This window comes from Oncorhynchus keta, chromosome 23, assembly GCF_023373465.1.
Source record: "Oncorhynchus keta strain PuntledgeMale-10-30-2019 chromosome 23, Oket_V2, whole genome shotgun sequence".
Taxonomy (NCBI): Eukaryota; Metazoa; Chordata; class Actinopteri; order Salmoniformes; family Salmonidae; genus Oncorhynchus; species Oncorhynchus keta.
In genome coordinates this window covers 36,178,187-36,202,763 of record NC_068443.1, presented here as the reverse complement: position 1 = coordinate 36,202,763, position 24,577 = coordinate 36,178,187, and the positions used below count along the sequence as shown (strand labels likewise).

General features: G+C 42.9%; 1 protein-coding gene across 6 annotated transcripts in view; it reads left to right on the top strand.

Annotated features, from left to right (window-relative positions):
- The window catches only part of LOC118402252 (rab effector MyRIP), an 87,954-nt gene that overhangs the window by 43,757 nt on the left and 19,620 nt on the right, over positions 1–24,577 (top strand). For all 6 annotated transcript variants that reach the window (XM_052477113.1, XM_035800298.2, XM_052477112.1 and 3 more), the window contains 2 exons: positions 8,826–9,047; positions 16,089–16,225. In XM_052477113.1, coding sequence (XP_052333073.1) covers positions 8,826–9,047; positions 16,089–16,225 — 359 coding nt within the window. The remainder of the gene's footprint in view (positions 1–8,825; positions 9,048–16,088; positions 16,226–24,577) is intronic.

Here is a 24,577-nt window from a genome sequence, read left to right as displayed (position 1 = left end):
TTGATGTTGAGATGTGTCTGTTACTTGAACTCTATGAAGCATTTATTAGGGCTACAATCTGAGCTGCAGTTAACTCTAATGAATTTATCCTCTGCAGCAGAGATAACTCTGGGTCTTCTTTTCCTGTGGCGGTCCTCATGACAGCCAGTTTCACAAAGCACTTGATGGTTTTTGCGTCTGCACTTGAAGATACTTTCAAAGTTCTTGAAATTTCCCTGATTAACGGACCATCATGCAAGTAGCCTAGTGGTTAGAGTGTTGAACTAGTTACCGAAAGGCTGCAAGATCCAATCCCTGAGCTGATAAGGTAAAAATATGTCGTTCTGCCCCTGAACAAGGCAGGTTAACCCACTGTTCCTAAGCCGTCATTAAAAATAAGAATTTGTTCTTAACTGACTTGCCTAGTTAAATAAAGGTAAAAAAGTAATGATGGACTGTTGTTTCTCTTTGTTTATTTGAGCTGTTCTTGCTATAATATGGACATGGTCTTTTACCAAATAGGGCTATCTTCTGTATACCCCCTACCTTGTCACAACACAACTGATTGGCTCAAATGCATTAAGAAGGAAATCATATTGGCCAAAACTTTTAACAAGGCACAGCTGTTAATTGAAATGCATTCCAGGTGACTACCTCATGAAGCTGGTTGAGAGAATGCCAAGAGCTGTCATCAAGGCAAAGGGTGGCTACTTTGGTGACTACATGATTCCATATGTGTTATTTCATAGTTTTGATGTCTTCTCTATTATTCTACAATGTAGAAAATAGTAAAAACTAAAGAAAACCCATGGAATGAGTAGGTGTGTCCAAACTTTTGACTGGTACTTTAGTTACTGTCTATTAATGACACAATGGCTTAATGACATTGAGCTGTAATTTGTTAACTGCACACACACACACACACACACACACACACACACACACACACACACACACACACACACACACACACACACACACACACACACACACACACACACACACACACACACACACACACACACACACACACACACACACACACACACCGCCCTTTTCGGTTGTTATTGCATCGAGAGGCTAAACTCCCATTCCATACAGCCAGTGTACCTTGGCTAAGGCTTTCTCTCTCTCGCTCTACCCATCTGTCTCCAAGTGCTTGCTCTATGCATCCTGCTTTTCAATTTCTCCTTTGACATGCAGGAGCATCACACAATATCATATAGGGATGAGTGAGAGCCCGGAGGCACTGAAAGACACATCACACTCAGTGTGGTCTCAGAGATCTGAGTTAAGAGGGAGAAACTATATAAACTCAGCAAAAAAAGAAATGTCCTCTCACTGTCAACTGCGTTTATTTTCAGCAAACTTGTGTATATATTTGTATGAACATAACAACATTCAACAACTGAGACATAAACTGAACAAGTTCCACAGACATGTAACTAACAGAAATTGAATAATGTGTCCCTGAACAAAGGGGGGGAGGGGGGCAAAATCAAAAGAACCAGCTGCATCAAGTACTGCAGTGCATCTCCTCCTCATGGACCGCACCAGATTTGCCAGGTCTTGCTGTGAGATGTTACCCCACTCTTCCACCAAGGCACCTGCAAGTTCCTGGACATTTCTGGGGGGAATGGCCCTAGCCCTCACCCTCCGATCCAACAGGTCCCAGACGTGCTCAATGGGATTGAGATCCGGACTCTTTGCTGGCCATGGCAGAACACTGACGGTGGGATTATGCCCATAGGCGACATTGTTGCCGGTGATATCTGGTGAGGACCTGCCTTACAACAGGCCTACAAGCCCTCAGGTCAGCCTCTTTCAGCCTATTGCAGACAGTCTGAGCATTGATGAAGGGATTGTGCATTCCTGGTGTAACTCCGGCAGTTGTTGTTGCCATCCTGTCCCTCAGGTGTGATGTTTGGATGTACCGATCCTGTGCAGGTGTTTTTACACGTAGTCTGCCACTGCAAGGACGATCAGCTCTCCGTACCGTAGCGCTGTCTTAGGCATCTCACTGTACGGACATTGCAATTTTTGCCCTGGCCACATCTTCAATCATCATGCCTCCTTGCAGATGAGCAGGGACCCTGGGCATCTTTCTTTTGGTGTTTTTCAGAGTCAGTAGAAAGGCCTCTTTTAGTGTCCTGAGTTTTCATAACTGTGACCTTAATTGCCTACTGTCTGTAAGCTGTTAGTGTCTTAACGACCGTTCCACAGGTGTATGTTCATTAATTGTTTATGGTTCATTGAACAATCATGGGGAACAGTGTTCAAACCCTTTTACGAATTATCTTTGAAAGACAGGGTGACGTTTATTTTTTTGCTGAGTTTTATGTTACCCAATACCACTGAGGTGTTGCCATTCTATTCTCACATTCCTGCAGTTCATACCCTGATGAAGACAGCTTGGCTGTCGAAACGTTGGTAATTACATTTTTGCATCTGAGCTCCTAGAGTGTGCGGCTCTCTTTTATTTTCACATTCCTGCAGTACCTGGTAAAAGAGTGCCAACATGGTTGCCATCTTCTCAGAATATAAGATATGAATGTTCTAGACACGTTTCATGGGAATGTTGCAAGAACATTCATGTGTCCAGTTTTCTGAGAGTTCGGAGAATATTCCATCAATGTTCCATCAAACATACACAGAACATGGTTGCCATGTCCCAATTAAAATATGAATGTTTTAGACACGTTTCATGGGAATGCTGCAAGGACATTCACGTGTCCAGTTTTCTGAGGGTTAGGAGAATATTCATTCAACGTCCCACCAAAAATACACAGAACATGGTTGCCATGTTCTCAAATGATAAGATATTAATGTTCTAGACACGTTTCATGAGAACGTTGCAAGAACATTCCTGTGTATCAGTCATTGGGATGGTCCCAAAGAAACGTTCTATAAAAAAATATATTGTTTCATCATTATACAACATTATGCCTCAATATTTACTGCCCCGTAGCAATCACGTTGGTAGCCATGAAGTACATTTAAAGGCTGGTCATGGCTCACATCAACAGCATTATCCTGGATACCCTAGATCCACTCAAATTCGCATACCGTCCCAACAGATCCACAGATGATGCAATCTCAATTGCACTCCACACTGCCCATTCCCACCTGGAACACCAATGCCAGAATACTGTTCATTGACTACAGCTCAGCGTTCAATACCATAGTGCCACAAAGCTCATCACTTAGCTAAAGACCCTGGGACTAAACACCTCCCTCTGCAACTGGTTTCTGAACTTCCTGATTGGCCTCCACAGGTTGTAAGGATAGTTAACAACACGTCTGCCATGCTGATCCTCAACACTGTGGCCCCTCAGGGGTGCGTGCTTAGTCCCCTCCTGTACTCCCTGTTCACCCACGACTGCATGGCAAAACATGACTACAACACCATCATTACGTTTGCTGACGACACAACAGATTACCGACAACAATGAAACAGGCTATAGGGAGGAGGTCAGAGGCCTGGCAGTGTGGTGTTAGGACAACAACCTCTCCCTCAATGTGAGCAAGACAAAGGAGCTGATCATGGACCACAGGGAAAGGCGGGCCTAAAAGGCCCCCATTGACATCGATGGGGCTGTAGTGGAGCGGGTCGAGAGTTTCAACTTCCTTGGTGTCCGCATCACCAACGAACTATCATGGTCACACCAAGACAGTCGTGAAGAGGGCATGACGACACCTTTTCCCCCTCAGGAGACTGAAATAATTTGGCCTGGGTCCCCAAATCCTAAAAACGTTCTACAGCTGCACCATTGAGAGCATCCTGAACGGTTGCATCACCGCCTGGTATGGTAACTGCTCAGCATCTGACCGTATGGCGCTACAGAGGGTAGTGCATACGGCCTAGTACATCACTGTGGCTAGCTTCCTGCCATCCAGGACTTATGAGGCAGTGTCAGAGGAAGGCCCAAAAAATTCAGTCACCCAAATCATAAACGGTTCTTACTGCTACCGCACGGCAAGCAGTACCAGAGCGCCAAATCTGGGACCAGAAGGCTCCTTAACAACTTCTAACCCCAAGCCATAAGACTGCTGAAGAATTAATCAAATGGCCTCCCAGACCCCCCCATTTGTTTTTACACTGCTGCTACCCGTTGTTTATTATCTATGATTAGTCACTTTACCACGACCTACATGTAAAAAATATCTCGACTAACCTGTTCCCCCGCACATTGACTCGGTACCAGTACCCCCTGTATATAGCGTCGTTATTTTTTTGTGTTAATTTTTTATTCTTTTTTACTTTAGTTTATTTGGTAAAAATATTCTTAACTCTTTTTTGAACTTCATTGTTGGTTAAGGGCTTGTATAAGTAAGCATTTCACGGTAAGGTAGTTGGGTTTGATTTTATTAAATTTTTACAGTTCATCATACTAGTCCCTCATCAATGATTATGGTTACATGCACACAATAATGTGATTATTGTGGATAGTCTGATTAATATAATAGTTCAATTAAAATGTTTACATGCTTTGCAAGAAGAGTGATTCCCTAATAATACTGTTTACGTGGACACTTCTGAAATGAGGCTATCTGATGGCAGAAAAATCAAATCGCCAATCAAAATATAAGTTCTACCACGGAGAACGTTATTTTTGGGAAGCATATTTGATTCTGACTTCGAACATAAAGTTTGTATGTGAAAACTACTTCTAAGATGCATACATTCAGTTGTTCCAGACACACTTCACACACACTATAGAGGGAGGCTCACTTGGCTGGTGCTAGCACATGCACAGATCAAGTACACCTCTGGAACACCAATTAAGGTGTTTACATGTCCTAATAATTCAATCGATTGCTAAAAAAAACCAGGTGTTTTAATTGGCATATGCTTACTTCCATTTTGACCGTGCACCGATTAAGATAGGCAGAGTAAGGTAGTTCCTTTATTTCTGTAGGGATATGAATACCATGTATGTCCATTTCATCATCAGACCATTTTATTGGTAAACTACACGCTAATGTAAGTGTTGTATTTCTTTGCAAAATGTTAGCTATTAAAATTATAAGTATACCATATTACATATTACATATTAAGCACAATAAATAGATATGCAGACAGGGTACAACCTTGTTTTACTCCCTTTGACAGTTTAATACTTTCTGAGAAGTAGCCAATTTTTATTATTTTACACCTGGAGTTCTATACATAACTTTAACCTATTGTATAAGACATTCACCAAAATTAAAATAGTCCAAGCATTTACTGTATATATCAATTCTAGTCATACTTTATCAAAATTACTTTATCATACCTTTTCAAAATCTTCCATGTTGTCACGATCGTCATGGGAAGTAGACCAAAGCGCAGCGTGGTGAGCGTACATTTCTTTTCATTCGCCAACAAAAACATTAAACAATACAAAACGACCGTGAAGCTTAACAGGGCTATCGTGCCCCTAACAAAGAACCTCCCACAAAACCAACAGGGAAAAGGCTGCCTAAAAAGGCTGCCTAAGTATGATTCCCAATCAGGCTCCGGACTGGGGACCGTCGCTGGAGGCTCCGGACTGGGGACCGTCGCTGGAGGCTCTGGACTGGGGACCGTCGCTGGAGGCCTGGTCCTTGGAGGAGGCACAGGATGGACCAGGCTGCGGAGACCTACTGGAGGCCTGGTCCTTGGAGGAGGCACCGGGCTGTGGGGCAGCACTGGAGATCTGGTGCATATTCCTGGCACCACTCTTCCCGGCTGAATGCCCACTTTAGCCCGGCACCTTCAGAGCGCACCTTCAGAGCGCAGGCCCAGGTCGAACCGGGCTGTGGGGGAGCACTGGACATCAGGTGCTTGACACTTGCACCTCTCCTCTTGGCTGAATGCCCACTTTAGCCCGGCACGTGCGGGGAGCTGGAACAGGCTGCACTGGGTTCTCCTGGCGAACTGGGTATACCGTGCGTAGAGCTGGCGCAGGATAACCTGGGCCGAAGAGATGCACTGGAGACCAGGAGCGCTGAGCCGGCAAAATCCCTCCTGGCTGAATGCCAACTCTAGAACGACAACTGCGGAGAGCTGGCATATAGCGCACCAGGCTATGAGAGCGCACTGGAGACACCGTGCGCTTTACCGCATAACGCGGTGCCTGGCCAGTATCATGCTCTTTACTGTAAGCACGGGGAGTTGGCTCAGGTCTTACCCCTGACTCCGCCAATCTCCCTGTGTGCCCCTTGGGGCTGCCTCTCGTGCCTGCTACTATGACTTGCCTCCTCATATCGCCGCCGCTCCTCCTGCGCTGCCTTTTTCTCCTCCTTTGGACGGCGATATTCCCCAGCCTGCCTCCAGGGTCCCTTACCGTCCAGGATCTCCTCCCATGTCCAGGAGTCCTCTTTACCACACTGCTTGGTCCTTTGGAGGTGGGAAGTTCTGTCACGATCGTCATGGGAAGTAGACCAAAGCGCAGTGTGGTGAGCGTACATTTCTTTATATTTAAGATAAATGTCGCCAACAAAAACATTAAACAATAGAAACCGGCCGTGAAGCTTAACAGGGCTATCGTGCCCCTAACAAAGATAACCTCCCACAAAACCAACAGGGGAAAAGGCTGCCTAAGTATGATTCCCAATCAGACACAACGATAGACAGCTGTCTCTGATTGAGAACCATACCACAAAGAAATAGAAAACATAGAAAATCAGAACGTAGAATGCCCACCCAAATCACATCCTGACCAAACCAAAATAGAGACATAAAAAGGCTCTCTAGGGTCAGGGCGTGACACATGAATACCAGATCTGGTTTCCTAGATTAAAGTGTTCTATTTTTTTAAGTACTTGTCTTATCTCAAATGTATCGTTCATTTAAAATACCTGTCTAATCAGGATGAATAATATCCAACAACACCTTTGCTAGGATTTTTGCATCACAGCACTGAAGTGTAAGGGGCCTCCAGTTTTTTAGATAGACTGCATCTTTGTACTTACTACCTGGTTTCTTTTTCAGTCATAGTGAAATCAGAACTTCTCATAACAAATCAAATCAAATGTATTTATAAAGCCCTTCTTACATAAGCTGATATCTCAAAGTGCTGTACAGAAAACCAGCCTAAAACCCCAAAAAGCAAGCAATGCAGGTGTAGAAGCACGGTGGCTAGGAACAACTCCCAAGAAAGGCCAAAACCTAGGAAGAAACCTAGAGAGGAACCAGGCTATGAGGGGTGGCCAGTCCTCCTCTGGCTGTGCCGGGTGGAGATTATAACAGAACATGGCCAAGATGTTCAAATGTTCATAGATGACCAACAGGGTCTAATAATAATAATCACAGTAGTTGTCGAGGGTGCAACAGGTCAGCTCCTCAGGAGTAAATGTCAGTTGGCTTTTCGTAGCCGATCACATTCAGCGGATCTCTACCGCTCCTGTTGTCTCTAGAGAGTTGAAAAGAGAGAGAGAGAGAGAGAGGGGCAAGAGGGAACCTTCCTCCTAGGGGCGGCATGGAAGAGCACCAGTAAGCCAGTGACTCAGCCTCCATAATAGGGTTAGAGGCAGAGATTCCCAGTGGAGAAAGGGGAACCGGCCAGGCAGAGACGGCAAGGGCGGTTTGTTGCTCCAGTGCCTTTCTGTACACCCTCACACTCCTGGGCAAGACTACACTCAATCATAGGACATATTGAACAGATGAGTCTTCGATAAAGACTTAAAGGATGAGACCAAGTCTGCGTCTCTCACATGGGTAGGCAGACCATTCCATAAAAATTGAGCTCTATAGGAGAAAGGCCTGCCTCCAGCAGTCTCCAGAAATTCTAACGACAATTAGGAGGCCTGCGTCTTGTGAGCATAGCGTACGTGTAGGTATGTACGGCAGGACCAAATGCTTTGTAGGTTAGCAGTAGAATCTTGAAATCTGCCCTTGCCTTAACAGGAAGCCAGTGTAGAGAGGCTAGTACTGGAGTAATATGATACATTTTTTGGGTTCTAGTCAAGATTCTAGCAGCCGTGTATAGCACTAACTGAAGTTTATTTAGTGCTTTATCTGGGTAGCCGGAAAGTAGATCATTGCAGTGGTCTAACCTAGAAGTGACAAAAGCATGGATACATTTTTCTGCATCATTTTTGGACAGAAAGTTTCTGATTTTTGCACTGTTACGTAGATGGAAAAAAAGCTGTACTTGAATCAGACTTGATATGTTCGTCAAAAGAGAGATCAGGGTCCAGAGTAACGCCGAGGTCCTTCACAGTTTTATTTGAGACGACTGTACAACCATCAAGAATAATTGTCAGATTTAACAGAATATCTCTTTGTTTCTTGGGACCTAGAACAAGCATCTCTGTTTTGTCCAAGTTTAAAAGTAAAACATTTGCAGCCATCCACTTCCTTATGTCTGAAACACAGGCTTCCAGTGAGGGCAATTTTGGGGCTTCACCATGTTTCATTGAAATGTACAGCTGTGTGTCATCTGCACAGCAGTGAAAGTTAACATTATGTTTCCGAATGACATCACGAAGAGGTCAAATATATAGTGAAAACAATAGTGGTCCCAAAACGGAACCTTGCTGAGTACCTGATCATTGACAACTTGTATAGGAGTGGTTAAAACATGCTAATAATGTATCATTGAGTAGACTATAAAAGGTTTAATATACTTCAACTGGTATGCCATCCAGCCCTGGAGTTTTCCCTGGAAAAAAATGCTTTAATTGCATCAAGAAGTTCCTCCTCTACAATTTGGCCCTTACACAAGTCTTCCTGTACAGCTGATAATTTTACACTATTATTCCCCCCCCCCCAAATCCTAATAGATAACTTCAGTTGGTGGAAATCACCCTCCCCCTCTCACTCATCCTCTCTCCCCTCATCCTCTCTTCCCCGTAAACCCCCCTCCATCATCCTCCCTCAGTGAGCTGAAGCAGGAGCTGGATGAGGAGGGAAGTCGCTGCTCCCTCCTCTCCCGGCAGCATCGCTTCAACGAGCGCTGCTGCATCCGCTGCTGCTCTCCATTCACCTTCCTGGTCAACCCCAAGCGCCCATGTCTGGACTGCAAGTACAATGTCTGCAAGACCTGCCGCTCCTACAGCAAGAAGGACAAAGCCTGGGTCTGCTCTGCGTGTCAGAAAGGGAGGTCAGTAGGGATGGAGGAATGTGTGATTCTGTGTACAGGTATAAGCGGGGATGAAAGTGGGAGGAGGTGTCATAGGATGGTGGATTGGAGATGAAATAGAAGACTGTCATAGAATTGTCCATGTGTGTGGGTGTGTCTATGTGTTTGGGTGTATCAATGTGTGTGGGTGTGTCTATGTGTGTGGGTGTGTCTATGTGTGTGTGCATTTTGTAGTTAGCCTATTTGCCAATGGTGAATGACAGTGACAGTCTTCATCGGCTGTGTGAGATTGTGTTGAGCCTTTCGACCTCAGTGACTAACATGTATTTAGTACTGGAGATGTCAGGTAGCCACACTGTCATAAACACATGTAATCTCCACAGTCTCCTCTCTCAGACGTCACTGTCTATGACACCTGTACACCGCCTGTGTCAAGTTTATATTCATTATGCAACATACTGTACATGCACACACACTGTCGCACCTCAACATGGCAACTACCACTCACACATTTACTAAGTTCATCCCCCGTGTAGGCCTAGAGACACACATTTACTAATAGAGACACACATTTACTAAGTGTATCACCCGTGTAGGCCTAGAGCCACACATTTACTAAGTTTATCACCCGTGTAGGCCTAGAGACACACATTTACAAGTTTACTAGCTTTATCACCCGTGTAGGCCTGGAGACACATATTTACTAAGTTTATCACCCGTGTAGGCCTAGAGACACACATTTACTAAGTTTATCACCCGTGTAGGCCTAGAGACACACATTTACTAAGTTTATCACCCGTGTAGGCCTGGAGACACATATTTTAAGCAAACGCAAAATAGGGTCATATAGTTATGACCCTATAAGTCTCTCTGACTAGAAGTGTTGCAGTTTGTTTGCTTTAGGTAACACTGATCTTTGGTAAAGGTTTTAACTAAAACCACACTTCTCCCCATTGATTTGATATTTCGTTCTGTTCAAGACATATTGTGGTCATGCAGTACTGTTCATGGGCAAGCTACTATGTGCATATTAATGTTGACCAGTTAATTGAACTTACCCTGGGTTGTCCAGTAATGGTTAGGTTAAATCACATTATTCCACAGGGACCACAACCTCTGTGTTGTGTTGAAGCACTCATTAACCTAATTTATTATTCATGAGCCATACTGCTTTGCATACCGTAAATATCTTAAGACACGCTCATCTAGAAATTGTAAATACTAAGCCAATGGTTGGTCTCTTTTGTAATAAAAAAAGCTTATGATATAGGCTCGTATTCACACTGTGTATCAGACACTCATAGATATCATCAGAAAGTATTCATACCCCTTGACTTATTCCACATTTTGTTGTGTTACAGCCTGAATTCAAAAATACATTATTTTACCCAGCTACACACCATACCCCATAATAACAAAGTACATTTTTGTTGTTGTTGTAATTTTAGCAAATTGATTGAAAATAAAATACATAAGTATTCACATACCCGAATCAATACTTTGTAGAAGCACCTTTGGCAGCGAGTTTTTCCGGGTAAGTCTCTAAGAGCTTCCACACCTGGATTGTGCAACATTTGTCCATTATTCTTATCAAAATTCTTCAAGCTTTGTCAAATTAGTTGTTGGTCATTGCTAGACAACCATTTTCAGGTCATGCCATAGATTTTCAAGTAGATTTAAGTAAACACTGTAACTCGGGAACATTCACTGTCATCTTGATAAGAAATTAAAGTGTAGATTTGGTTATTGAAAGGTGAATTAAGGTGAATTAATCTCCCAGTGTCTGGTGGAAAGCAGACTGAACCAGATTTTCCTCTAGGATTTAGCCTGTGCTTAGCTCCATTCCGTTTCTTTTTTATCCTGAAAAACTCCCCAGTTCTTAGGATTACAAGCATACACATAACGTGATGCAGCCACGACTACGCTTGAAAATATGGAGAGTGGTACTCAGTAATGTATTGTATTGTATTTGCCCCAAACATAACACTTTGTATTCAAGACAAAAAGTGAATGGCTTTGCCACATTTTTTGCAGTATTACTTTAGTGCCTTGTTGCAAACAGGATGCATGTTTTGGAATATTTTTATTCTATACAGGCTTTTCTTTTCACTCTGTCATTTAGGTTAGTTTTGTGGAGTAACTGCAATGTTGTTGATCCATCCTCAGTTTTCTCCTATCAAAGCCATTAAACTCTGTAACTGTTTTAAAGTCACCATTGGCCTCATGGTGAAATCCCTGAACGATTTCCTTCCTCTCCGGCAAATGAGTTAGGAAGGACGCCTGTATCTTTGTAGTGACTGGGTGTATTGATACACCATCCAAAGTGTAATTAATAAATTCACCAAGCGCAAAGAGATTTTCAATGTCTCCTTTATTTGTGAGGCATTGGAAAAACTCCCTGGTCTTTGTGGTTGAATCTGTGTCTGAAATTCACTGCGTGATTGAGGGACCTTACAGATAATTGTATGTGTGGGGTACAGAGATGAGTTATTATTGGACACAGAGTGGGTCCATGCAACTTATTATGTGACTAGTTAAGCACATTTGTACTCCTGAACAAAGGGGTTGAATGCTTAAAATGTACATTTCTAAAAACATGATTCTACTTTGAAATTATGGGGAATTGTGTGTAGGCTTATGGCAAACAATCTCGATTTAATCCATTTTAAAATCTCATCCTCACAATTGGCTACTGCACTCTGAAGATGTCGAACACTTCTGATTCTCTGTGGACCAACTGTATTAAATGCATCAACTGTGGCTGAAGTGGGTTGGTGCTCCTCCAGAACTCAATGCCTCTACATATGTTAATTTGACCAGTTTCTCACAGCAGGAAAATATTACTTCAACAACAGGAAATGTGAATTATTATGTGGATTATAATTCATGGACATTTTTGTAGGGGTTGGTAAATGCTTTGACATTTAAAAGTGAAAATTACGAACTTTAGAAGCCTTTTAAAATCTAAAATACATTACAATTAAAATGTCCTGCTGCACAGGAAAAATATATGCGACAACAGAGTAATCAAATTAATGCAGGTGCATCATTTTGGCACCCAGAATGAATTATTGCATGGTCTGCCCAGTAAGTTGATTTTGACTGTCATGAGAGACTAGCAGCTGCACTACAGGTGGTGCTTTCATGTCTTAGTGAGTCTGTTCAACGAGGCAGGATGCAGAAGAACTGTGTAGGCTATGCTAGCTGCCCTGCATGACTTGTCCGGCATCTCTCTGGCCTTGTTTATACCTGGCGCTAACATGGGTTCTGTGTCTTGATCTTGTCCACATTCTGATTGTGCCCACATTTTCAGACATGTGTCTATACATAGTACCAAAATGTGCCTCTTATCTGTCCTCTGTGTCCGCATTGTGAATAGATGTCCTGGTCCTACCCTGGCTAAATATGTGGTTGATTCAAGTTGGTTATTTACAGTCTTCTGTTATCAGCTCCAATGTTAGTCCATTATAGCCTAGTTTGTTAAATAGCCTACATAAACAAAATGCCAAATGTAAGGCTATCCCATATTTTTTTAATACATTGAACAGTCCACATTGTTCTAAGTAATTGCATGGCTTTAATATGGAAATATATTGTTAAACATAACATTCACACTTATGTAGGCCAACTATAAAACGCATCATGAGCCATGGGCCAAACATCGCCAATTAGCAAGATAAGTCACCATTGATTAGACCTAAAAAGAGAGTGAATAATTTGAATAAAATTCTAATAAAACAAAAAAAACGACTTGTTTTAAATAAGCTACAGTATGTCTAAATAGAGTTAGGCTACAGGAACCATAATTGCGCCCCATGGGCATATAATAATAAGACAGCATAGACTATGGAGCTTTGATATGACTATCATCGCCGTTGATATGGCCAATAGTGACTTTGCCAGGTAAATGAACAGCCTACAAGCGGATTCAGCAGCATGGACAGCAATCGAAATCCCCGCGATTTGACAGTTACGTCCCTCAGAGTAAAGTTGAAGATAATAAACAAAAAAACAATATCAGTCTTTTTAATAAAATTAATTGATGCTCCTAAACAGGGTTCCTACAGTCACTGACATCCTTCATGCAATGGGCATCGCGCAAATGAGTCCAAACTTTTCACAGAATCTGGACAAATATACAGTGTGTACATGTATATACTGTATGTCCAATATAAATTAAAAAGGGGAATATCTGTTGACTGTTTTGCTGTTCGTGAAATTTTCATAAAACATTGGTGATGTAGGCTACTGATAAGGCTACTTGTGTGTGCCTCCATTGGCAAAATCAATGCCTTCAACAATTGTGTCACCACTGAAACCAGCTTTTGGTCAGTCTAGTTGTGCTGACTGAAATTGTCATATTGGCGCATGCTCAAATATTTCCACCCCTCCCACCTCAGCGCAATGGAGCTGATGTTAGACAGATACATTACCAACTCTGGTGCAAATGTTGTAAAATAGCGGATTGCTGGCTTTTACAAGTCGAAATTGCCAACGAATGTGCGTTTGACACTAGCGCCAGTCTAATGGTGATTTATAGAATTCACTGTCCAGATTCATATACACTTGTAAGCTATCCAGAACAAGTGTGTATCTGACTACCTCCGGAGGTGGGCAGGAAGATCTGATCTCAATCTGATCACAACCTGTCATTTGATTGTCTACACCTGTTTAGAAATGTGGGCACAATCAGAACAAAGTTCGCATGTTACCAGGTGTAAACGGGACCTTTGTAAGTGAGTCAACCTTGGCAACGGTTGGCTGGGAGTAATATGTGAAGTCTGATTGTCTGAGAGTGTACAGGGGTTCGTAGTTCATTGACTAAGAGTCTATATGAGGCAGCAGGTGAAGACTGATTGTGTGAGTGTGCAGTGGAAAGCAGCCTATTGGCTGAGAGTGTTCAAGAGACTGTGTGTCATTGGCTGACTGGGTTCAGGAAGCAACAGGTGAAGGGTAGCCTAATTTAGCTGAGAGTAGAGGTCTTCACATGTCAAATAAGTTGGATCTGTTCCGAAAGTGGACCTGGGGCTTTCCCAGCCGGACCCGATATGCATAATTTTTCAATTATTTTTTATAGAGAGATCCGTTCCGAAAGTACCCGAGGAACACTAGACCCATTCCGTGTAGGCCTGTTCAGATCCAGACCCGGTCCGATCCGAATGAGGGAAGCAGCAGAAAAGGCTGTAGTGCATGCACTTTCTCATAGTTACAAATAACAACTCCATTCAGAATATAAAGCAGCAGTCTGTTGGCTCTTGGTCATTGTAGACTATCATTTAGTCATCATTTAACTTTTAACTCCGTCATCTTCATTACATCTTCCATTGATTAGATATCTCCTAACTTTTGCCCCACAAGGAGGCTCTATGACAGACAAGTCATTTAAAATGACACATAACGAGACCCGTGACAATCATATCAGATCCGACCCAGACCTGTGACATTATTTTCAATTCAGAATCCGGACCCTCTCGGGTATTCGGGTACAACTGAATCCGTGAAGACCTCTGGCTGAGAGTATACAGAGAAAAGCAGGCTTTTGGCTGAGAGGGTTCAAGAGACAATAGAGCCGACTGACGACTGACTGCTGACTGACTGATCGACAAAGAACCTTGCATCATAAATAAATACTCATTATTATTTGTATATCAGTCAGTGTGTCATTGGTTGACAGTGTTCCGGAATTAGCATTCTTAATTCCATTCCTTTACTAGATTTGTGTGTATTGGGTATATGTTGTGTAATTGTTAGATATTACTTGTTACATATTACTGCACTGTCGGGGCTAGAAGCACAAGCATTTCACGACATCTGTTAAACATGTGTATGTGACTAATAATTGGATTTGAGCAGGTCATTGGCAGGTCATTAACTGTGATTGTACAGGAGGAGACAGAAGGCATGTAAAATCTGGACCAGCTGTTCCACTGTAGGATTTAGACCTGTGGACTGTTTACCTACATACGCAGCTAGAATTAAGATGATTTCCCTGGCAGACAAGGTGTGTGTGTGGGTCTGTGTGTGATCTTGTTCTTCTATCCTCATGAGGACCTGAAATCCCAAAAAGGAGAGTAAAACAAAGGAAAATTCTCCCTCGTTGGTGACATTTCTCAAGTCCCCAAAAAGACAAAGGCTATTTTAAGGTTAGGGGTTAGGTTTAGGGGTTAGGGTTACAATTAGGGTTAGGATTAGGTTTAGAGTTAGGTGTTAAGGTTAGGTTTAAGGTTTAAGGTTTGGGTTATGTTTAGGGTTAGGGAAATAGGGTTAGGGTTAACCCTAACCCAGTGTCCTTTGGGGAAGAAATAGACAATCGATTCAAGGGAAATAAATATGTCTACAATCAGAGATTTCCTACCTAGAATAAGTTGGCAGATGTTCAACATAGTGAGATGAGGACAAGGGATCTGTGTGTGTGTGTGTGTTGGCCATGGTCCCCTTGATTCAGAGGTACAGTATATGTGGTCACACACGCAAAGCCCATACACACCCTACAAACTTATGACAGTAGAGGTCACAGAATGCCTTAGCCCTTACCCAGAACAATGGAATGGAATGGAATCGTCCTAAAAGTTACAACCCCCCCAAAAAAATAGTCCCTGAATAGAATCTGTGTTTGAAATTCATTGCTTGACTGAGGGACCTTACAGATAATTGTTTGTGTGGTGTACAGAGATGAGGAAGTCGTTCAAAAATCATGTAAAACATTTTTATTGCACACAGAGTCCATGCAACTTATTATGTGACTTGTTAAGCACACTTGTACTCCTGGACTAATTTAGGCTTGCCATAACAAAGGGGTTGAAAACATATTGACTCAAGACATTTCAGTTTTTCATTTATTTGTAAAATGTTCTAAATACATAATTCCACTTTGACATTATGGTGTATTGTGTGTAAGTCAGTGACCCCCCAAAATATCTCAATTTAATCCATTTAAAATTCAGGCTGTAACACAACATCAGGGAAAACATCAAGGGGTGTGAATATTTTCCTGAAGCACTGTAATATCACCACATCTAATCAGTCCTCCTTTCTCTCTCCTCTCTGTTGTCATCGTGCCAGGCTTCTGAAGACCCAGTCCCTGGAGTGGTACTACAACAATGTGAAGTGTCGCTTCAAGAGGTTTGGTAGTGCCAAGGTGCTGAAGACACTATACAGAAAACACCTGGCGGAGCATGGGACGCTGGGAGAACTCACAGGTACTGGACTGGACAGTTTTTTTTTTTACTGCTGCCACTACTTTAATCGAACGTTTGCATCGACCGTACGAGTGCAGAGACTCTCTGCTTGTGTCAAATCTTCCAGCATCTTAGGGATGGATCAACATTTACAGAATGGTTACATGGAGGAAAATGGGGAGGGTCATGCTTTTTCAATTTCAGTCAAGGGGAAGGTGTAGTCTTTTTATAATCTAGTCCAGGGGAGGGTCATGTAATTTGTAATTGATAAAATGCCAATATTTCTTAGTGTTTTAGAATTAATTGCGAGATATTAAATAGATATGTGCCCGATGCCGTCCCTCATATCTGATTCTCCGCTTAATATCAAATGTGCCTATAGGCTATTTAGTGTTGTCTCAAGTCAAATGATCCATAGCCTAGGCTATGGGCTACGAAGTGTATGCTCTGGGAAGCAAAGCACAGAGCAAAATGATATATTTCTAAGAAAGCTGCTGGTGGATGGTGTAAATACAACTGCATTACACACTGCAATGGATATTCCAACCCTGAGCCCCGGGCTGCTCTGCTCTTGCTGATCAAAACCCATTTTGTGTGCTGCCATCCAATGGCTGCGCCGTGTAAGCCTACAGTGGCAGTTCAGGAGGAGTGAAAGGCTTAATCCCCAAAAATTAGGCCTAGTCAAAAAAATATTACACGTGGACTAGCCTATACTTTATGTTCTGTTCCGTTTGAGAAGGAAGAGTGCAAAGATGAGAAGGCCAACTTTGATAGCTTTCTAATACAATAATTGATTTTATTAAAAACAATATTTTTTTCTACCCATGATGTATTTATCAGAGTTATTGACCTCTCAATAAGCCAGATTCAAGGAACGTTGTGCTGCTAAAACTTGACGCAGCAGCCACAGCACAATCAATCAGAAACGGACAGCTAATGTTGCTGAAAGTAGGCAAATTCGAGTAGGCAACCGTCTTCATTTGAATTAGACTTTACCAACAACAACAAGACTTTGTGTTGGAGCCTATTTCTTCCTATTTAAGAAATAAGAGGCATGCCTTCCTGTTTTACAGATTAAATTAGGCTATAGGCTGCTATATCCATATATTTGTTGGTCAATTCCTCCACCCACCATGCACTCTTTAAATAACCTACCTCCTTGTCAGTGAAGGTTTGTTACTATCCGAATAAAGGTAAGACCCAGATGCAGTCCATGTCGAAGTAACAATGTTTATTACAGCATCAGGGGCAAAGGTACAGGACGGCAGGCAGGCTCAGGGTCAGGTCAGGCAGTGGTCGGCAATCCAGAGGTGGGGCAAAGGTACAGGACAGCAGGCAGGCTCAAGGGCAGGTAGAGTGGTCAGGCGGGCGGGCTCAGGGTCAGGACAGGCAAGGATCAAATCCAGGAGGACGAGAAAAGAGAGACGGGAAAAGCAGGAGCTGATACAAAAACTCTGGTTGTCTTGACAAACAAGACGAACTGGAAACAGACAAACAGAGAACACAGGTATAAATGCACAGGGGATAATGGGGAAGATGGGCAACACCTGGAGGGGAGTGGAGACAATCACAAGGACAGGTGAAAAAGATTTGGGTATGACAGTTACATTAAAACCAAGACTCAAATTGAGGGGGTATGTCTACCTTTTATTGAAGAAAATGGCCAAGAAGCACAGGCCTACCGCTTGTTAGCGTAAGATTTTGGAGGAGAAAAAATGGAACCTCTCATTGAGTTAAGCCATGGAAGAAGAGTAGCCAGCAGTTAAAGCTTACATTTTTCTACGTTGGTAGGCCTACTCTTTCTAGGGTGGAAGGGTAGGCCTAACTTTTGAAAGTAACATGCTCAGATTCCTAATTATTTGCAAACAGGGACAGTTTTGTTGGAAACAAAACACACCGATTTGGCATTAGAGAAATATAATAAGATTAACGCATAGGCCTATCTGTCTGTCCATTCATAGCCTGTAATTTTGGTAATCTGTGTGGCATAAAAAATATGATGCTAATATGTCAAATTAATTGGAATTGCATGAAATGTTTATAAAAGGGCATTTTTTCTCTGACCGGCAAATACAATGAGAGTCATGCAATGCTTTTCCTACACCCCTACTCTTTTCCACAGTGGTCTGCAAACCCACAACTTTCAAAATACCTCTAATGTCATATCATGCTTAAAGGACACATTTTAAGCGTTCAGGGAGGATTTAGGTAAAATACTACATATATTGCTGAAGGGAGGGCCATCCATTTTCATTTGATTATTTATTTTAATTTAATTTTACCTTTATTTAACCAGGTAGGCCAGTTGAGAACAAGTTCTCGTTTACAACTGCGACCTGGCCAAGATAAAGCAAAGCAGTGCGACAAAAACAACAACACAGAGTTACACATAAACAAACGTACAGTCGATAACGCAATAGAAAAATATGTATACAGTGTGTGCAAATGAAGTAAGGAGGGAGGCAAGGCAATAAATAGGCCATAGTGGCAAAGTAATTACAATTTAGCAATTAACACTAGAGTGATAGATGTGCAGATGAGGATGTGCAAGTAGAAATACTGGTGTGCATAAGATCAGAAAAACAAAACAAATATGGGGATGAGGTAGGTAGTTGGATGGGCTATTTACAGATGGGCTGTGTACAGATCAAATCAAATCAAATTTATTTTATATAGCCCTTTGTACATCAGCTGATATCTCAAAGTGATGTACAGAAACCCAGCCTAAAACCCCAAACAGCAAGCAATGCAGGTGTAGAAGCACGGTGGCTAGGAAAAACTCCCTAGAAAAGGCCGAAACCTAGAGAGGAACCGGGCTATGTGGGGTGGCCAGTCCTCTTCTGGCTGTGCCGGGTGGAGATTATAACAGAACATGGCCAAGATGTTCAAATGTTCATAAATGACCAGCATGGTCGAATAATAATAAGGCAGAACAGTAGAAACTGGAGCAGCAGCACGGCCAGGTGGACTGGGGACAGCAAGGAGTCATCATGTCAGGTAGTCCTGGGGCATGGTCCTAGGGCTCAGGTCCTCCGAGAGAGAGAAAGAAAGAGAGAAAGAGAGAATTAGAGAAAGCACACTTAAATTCACACAGGACACCGAATAGGACAGGTGAAGTACTCCAGATATAACAAACTGACCCTAGCCCCCCGACACATAAACTACTGCAGCATAAATACTGGAGGCTGAGACAGGAGGGGTCAGGAGACACTGTGGCCCCATCCGAGGACACCCCCCACACCACTAGAGGGATATCTTCAACCACCAACCTACCATCCTGAGACAAGGCCGAGTATAGCCCACAAAGATCTCCGCCATGGCACAACACAAGGGGGGGGCGCCAACCCAGACAGGATGACCACATCAGTGAATCAACCCACTCAGGTGACGCACCCCTTCCAGGGACGGCATGAGAGAGCCCCAGTAAAGCCAGTGACTCAGCCCCTATAATAGGGTTAGAGGCAGAGAATCCCAGTGGAAAAGGGGAACAGGCCAGGCAGAGAGACAGCAAGGGCGGTTCGTTGCTCCAGAGCCTTTCCGTTCACCTTCCCACTCCTGGGCCAGACTACACTCAATCATATGACCCACTGAAGAGATGAGTCTTCAGTAAAGACTTAAAGGTTGAGACCGAGTTTGCGTCTCTGACATGGGTAGGCAGACCGTTCCCTAAAAATGGAGCTCTATAGGAGAAAGCCTGCCTCCAGCTGTTTGCTTAGAAATTCTAGGGACAATTAGGAGGCCTGAGTCTTGTGACCGTAGGGTACGTGTAGGTATGTACGGCAGGACCAAATCAGAGAGATAGGTAGGAGCAAGCCCATGTAATGCTTTGTAGGTTAGCAGTAAAACCTTGAAATCAGCCCTTGCTTTGACAGGAAGCCAGTGTAGGGAGGCTAGCACTGGAGTAATATGATCAAATGTTTTGGTTCTAGTCAGGGTTCTAGCAGCCGTATTTAGCACTAACTGAAGTTTATTTAGTGCTTTATCCGGGTAGCCGGAAAGTAGAGCATTGCAGTAGTCAAACCTAGAAGTGACAAAAGCATGGATTAATTTTTCTGCATCATTTTTGGACAGAAAGTTTCTGATTTTTGCAATGTTACGTAGATGGAAAAAAGCTGTCCTTGAAATGGTCTTGATATGTTCTTCAAAAGAGAGATCAGGGTCCAGAGTAACGCCGAGGTCCTTCACAGTTTTATTTGAGACGACTGTACAACCATTAAGATTAATTGTCAGATTCAACAGAATATCTCTTTGTTTCTTGGGACCTAGAACAAGCATATCTGTTTTGTCCGAATTTGAAAGTAGAAAGTTTGCAGCCATCCACTTCCTTATGTCTGAAACACATGCTTCTAGCAAGGGCAATTTTGGGGCTTCACCATGTTTCATTGAAATGTACAGCTGTGTGTCATCCGCATAGCAGTGAAAGTTAACATTATGTTTCCGAATGACATCCCCAAGAGGTAAAATATATAGTGAAAACAATAGTGGTCATAAAACGGAACCTTGAGGAACACCGAAATGTACAGTTGATTTGTCAGAGGACAAACCATTCACAGAGACAAACTGATATCTTTCCGACAGATAAGATCTAAACCAGGCCAGAACTTGTCCGTGTAGACCAATTTGGGTTTCCAATCTCTCCAAAAGAATCTGGTGATCGATGGTATCAAAAGCAGCACTAAGGTCTAGGAGCACGAGGACAGATGCAGAGCCTCGGTCTGATGCCATTAAAATGTCATTTACCACCTTCACAAGTGCAGTCTCAGTGCTATGATGGGTTCTAAAACCAGACTGAAGCATTTCGTATACATTGTTTGTCTTCAGGAAGGCAGTGAGTTGCTGCGCAACAGCCTTTTCTAAAATGTTTGAGAGGAATGAAAGATTCGATATAGGCCGATAGTTTGTTATATTTTCTGGGTCAAGGTTTGGCTTGTTCAAGAGAGGTTTTTTTACTGCCACGTTTAGTGAGTTTGGTACACATCCGGTGGATAGAGAGACGTTTATTATGTTCAACATAGGAGGGCCAAGCACAGGAAGCAGCTCTTTCAGTAGTTTAGTTGGAATAGGGTCCAGTATGCAGCTTGAAGGTTTAGAGGCCATGATTATTTTCATCATTGTGTCAAGAGATATAGTACTAAACACTTGAGCGTCTCTCTTGATCCTAGGTCCTGGCAGAGTTGTGCAGACTCAGGACAACTGAGCTTTGAAGGAAGATTTAGATTTAGATAGATTTAAAGAGGAGTCCGTAATTTGCTTTCTAATAATCATAATCTTTTCCTCAAAGAAGTTCATGAATTTATCACTGCTAAAGTGAAAGCCATCCTCTCTTGGGGAATGCTGCTTTTTAGTTAGCTTTGCGACAGTATCAAAAAGGAATTTTGGATTGTTCTTATTTTCCTCAATTAAGTTAGAAAAATAGGATGATCGAGCAGCAGTAAGGGCTCTCCGGTACTGCACGGTACTGTCTTTCCAAGCTAGTCTGAAGACTTCCAGTCTGGTGTGGCGCCATTTCCGTTCCAATTTTCTGGAAAGCTAGTTTCTTATGAGAAATGTTTTTAGTTTTTAGGGGTGCAACTGCATCTAGGGTATTGCGCAAGGTTAAATTGAGTTCCTCAGTTAGGTGGTTAACTGATTTTTGTCCTCTGGAGTCCTTGGGTAGACAGAGGGAATCTGGAAGGACATCAAGGAATCTTTGTGTTGTCTGTGAATTTATAGCACGACTTTTGATGTTCCTTGGTTGGGGTCTGAGCAGATTATTTGTTGAGATTGCAAACATAACAAAATGGTGGTCCGATAGGCCAGGATTATGAGGAAAAACATTAAGATCCACAACATTTATTCCATGGGACAAAACTAGGTCCAGAGTATGACTGTGACAGTGAGTGGGTCCAGAGACATGTTGGACAAAACCCACTGAGTCGATGATGGCTCCGAATGCCTTTTGGAGTGGGTCTGTGGACTTTTCCATGTGAATATTAAAGTCACCAAAGATTAGAATATTATCTGCTATGACTACAAGGTCAGATAGGAATTCAGGGAACTCAATGAGGAATGCTGTATATGGCCCAGGAGGCCTGTAAACAGTAGCTATAAAAAGTGATTGAGTAGGCTGCATAGATTTCATGACTAGAAGCTCAAAAGACGAAAATGTATTTTTTTTTTGTAAATTGAAATTTGCTATCGTAAATGTTAGCAACACCTCCGCCTTTGTGGGATGCACAGGGGATATGGTCACTAGTGTGGCCAGGAGGTGAGGCCTCATTTAACTCAATAAATTCATCAGGCTTAAGCCATGTTTCAGTCAGGCCAATCACATCAAGATTATGATCAGTGATTAGTTCATTGACTATAATTGCCTTTGAAGTAAGGGATCTAACATTAAGTAGCCCTATTTTGAGATGTGAGGTATCATGATCTCTTTCAATAATGACAGGAATGGAGGTGGTCTTTATCCTAGTGAGATTGCTAAGGCGAACACCGCCATGTTTAGTTTTGCTCAACCTAGGTCGAGGCACAGACACGGTCTCAATGGTGATAGCTGAGCTGACTACACTGACTGTGGCAGACTCCACTATGCTGGCAGGCTGGCTTACAGCCTGCTGCCTGGCCTGCACCCTATTTCATTGTGGAGCGATCGGAAAGCTGCTCTGACAGCTGATGCTTAAAGTTAGTGATGGAGATATAAGTCTCCAACTTCAGTGATTTTTGCAATTCGTTCCAGTCATTGGCAGCAGAGACCTGGAAGGAAAGGCGGCCAAAGGCGGTGTTGGCTTTGGGGATGACCAGTGAAGTTAGTTAGTTTGTAAGTGACATCCCCAAAGTCAAGCATTGGTAGGTTAGTCAGTTTTACGAGGGTATGTTTGGCAGAATGAGTGGAGGCTTTGTTGCGAAATAGGAAGCTGATTCTAGATTTAATTTTGGATTGGAGATGCTTAATGTGAGTCTGGAAGGAAAGTTTACAGTCTAGCCAGACACCTAGGTATTTATAGTTGTCCACATATTCTAAGTCAGAACCGTCCAGAGTAGTGATGCTTTTCGGGCAGGCAGGTGCGGGCAGCGATCGGTTGAAGAGCATGCATTTAGTTTTACTAGCATTTAAGAGCCATTGGAGGCCACGGAAGGAGTGTTGTATGGCAATGAAGCTCGTTTTGGAGGTTTGTTAACACAGTGTCCAAAGAATCTTAGAAGTAGTTGGTGAACTAGGCAAGGCAGTCATTAGAGAATCAAAGGCTGTTGAGTCTGCCGATAAGAATACGGTGATTGACAGAGTCGAAAGCCTTGGCCATGTCAATGAAGATGGCTGCACAGTACTGTCTTTTATCGATGGCGGTTATCATATCGTTTAGGAGGTGCACCTGTGATCAGCTCGGAAACCGGATTGCATATCGGAGAAGGTACGGTAGGATTCGAAATGGTCGGTGATCTGTTTGTTAACTTGGATCTAAAAGACCTTGGAAAGGCAGGACAGGATGGATATAGGTCTGTAACAGTTTGGGTCTAGAGTGTCTCCCCCTTTGAAGAGGGGGATGACCACGGCTGCTTTCCAATCTTTAGGAATCTCAGACGATACTTAATAGAGGTTGAACAGACTAGTAATTGCAACAATGGCAGTGGATAATTTTAGGAAGAGAGGATCCAGATTGTCTATCCCAGCTGATTTATAGGGATCCAGATTTGTCAGCTCTTTCAGAACATCAGCTGTCTGGATTTGGGTGAAGGATAAGCGGGGGGAGGCTTGGGCCAGTTGCTGTGCGGGGTGCAGAGCTGTTTTGCGGGGTTGGGGTAGCCAGGTGGAAAGCATGGCCAGCCGTAGAGGAATGCTTGTTGAAATTCTTGATTATCGTGGATTTATCGGTGGTGACAGTGTTTCCTAGCCTCAGTGCTGTGGGCAGCTGTGAGGAGGTGCTCTTATTCTCCATGGACAGTGTCCCAAAACGTTTGGGAATTAGAGAGGTCCGATTGCATTCAGGGCAAGAGGTGTGTGTGTGTGTGTGTGTGTGTGTGTGTGTGTGTGTGTGTGTGTGTGTGTGTGTGTGTGTGTGTGTGTGTGTGTGTGTGTGTGTGTGTGTGTGTGTGTGTGTGTGTGTGTGTGTGTGTGTGTGTGTGTGTGTGTGTGTGTGTGTGTGTGTGTGTGTGTGTTGTGCAGCAGGACTGTGGAGGGAGAAGGAAACAGGACTAAGCGCCTGCAGGCTTTAATTTCATATAACAAGTTCACCAGATTACTGTACACATCCTGAGACGGGCAATGTGTAGGCCACACCGAGTTTAGGAACAGAAGCCAAAATCTGTGTATATGTGTTATATGAATGTAATAGTAGAATGCAATGTGAATACCTCAATTGTGTGACTATTATTAGTGTGTGGATTACATTCTAC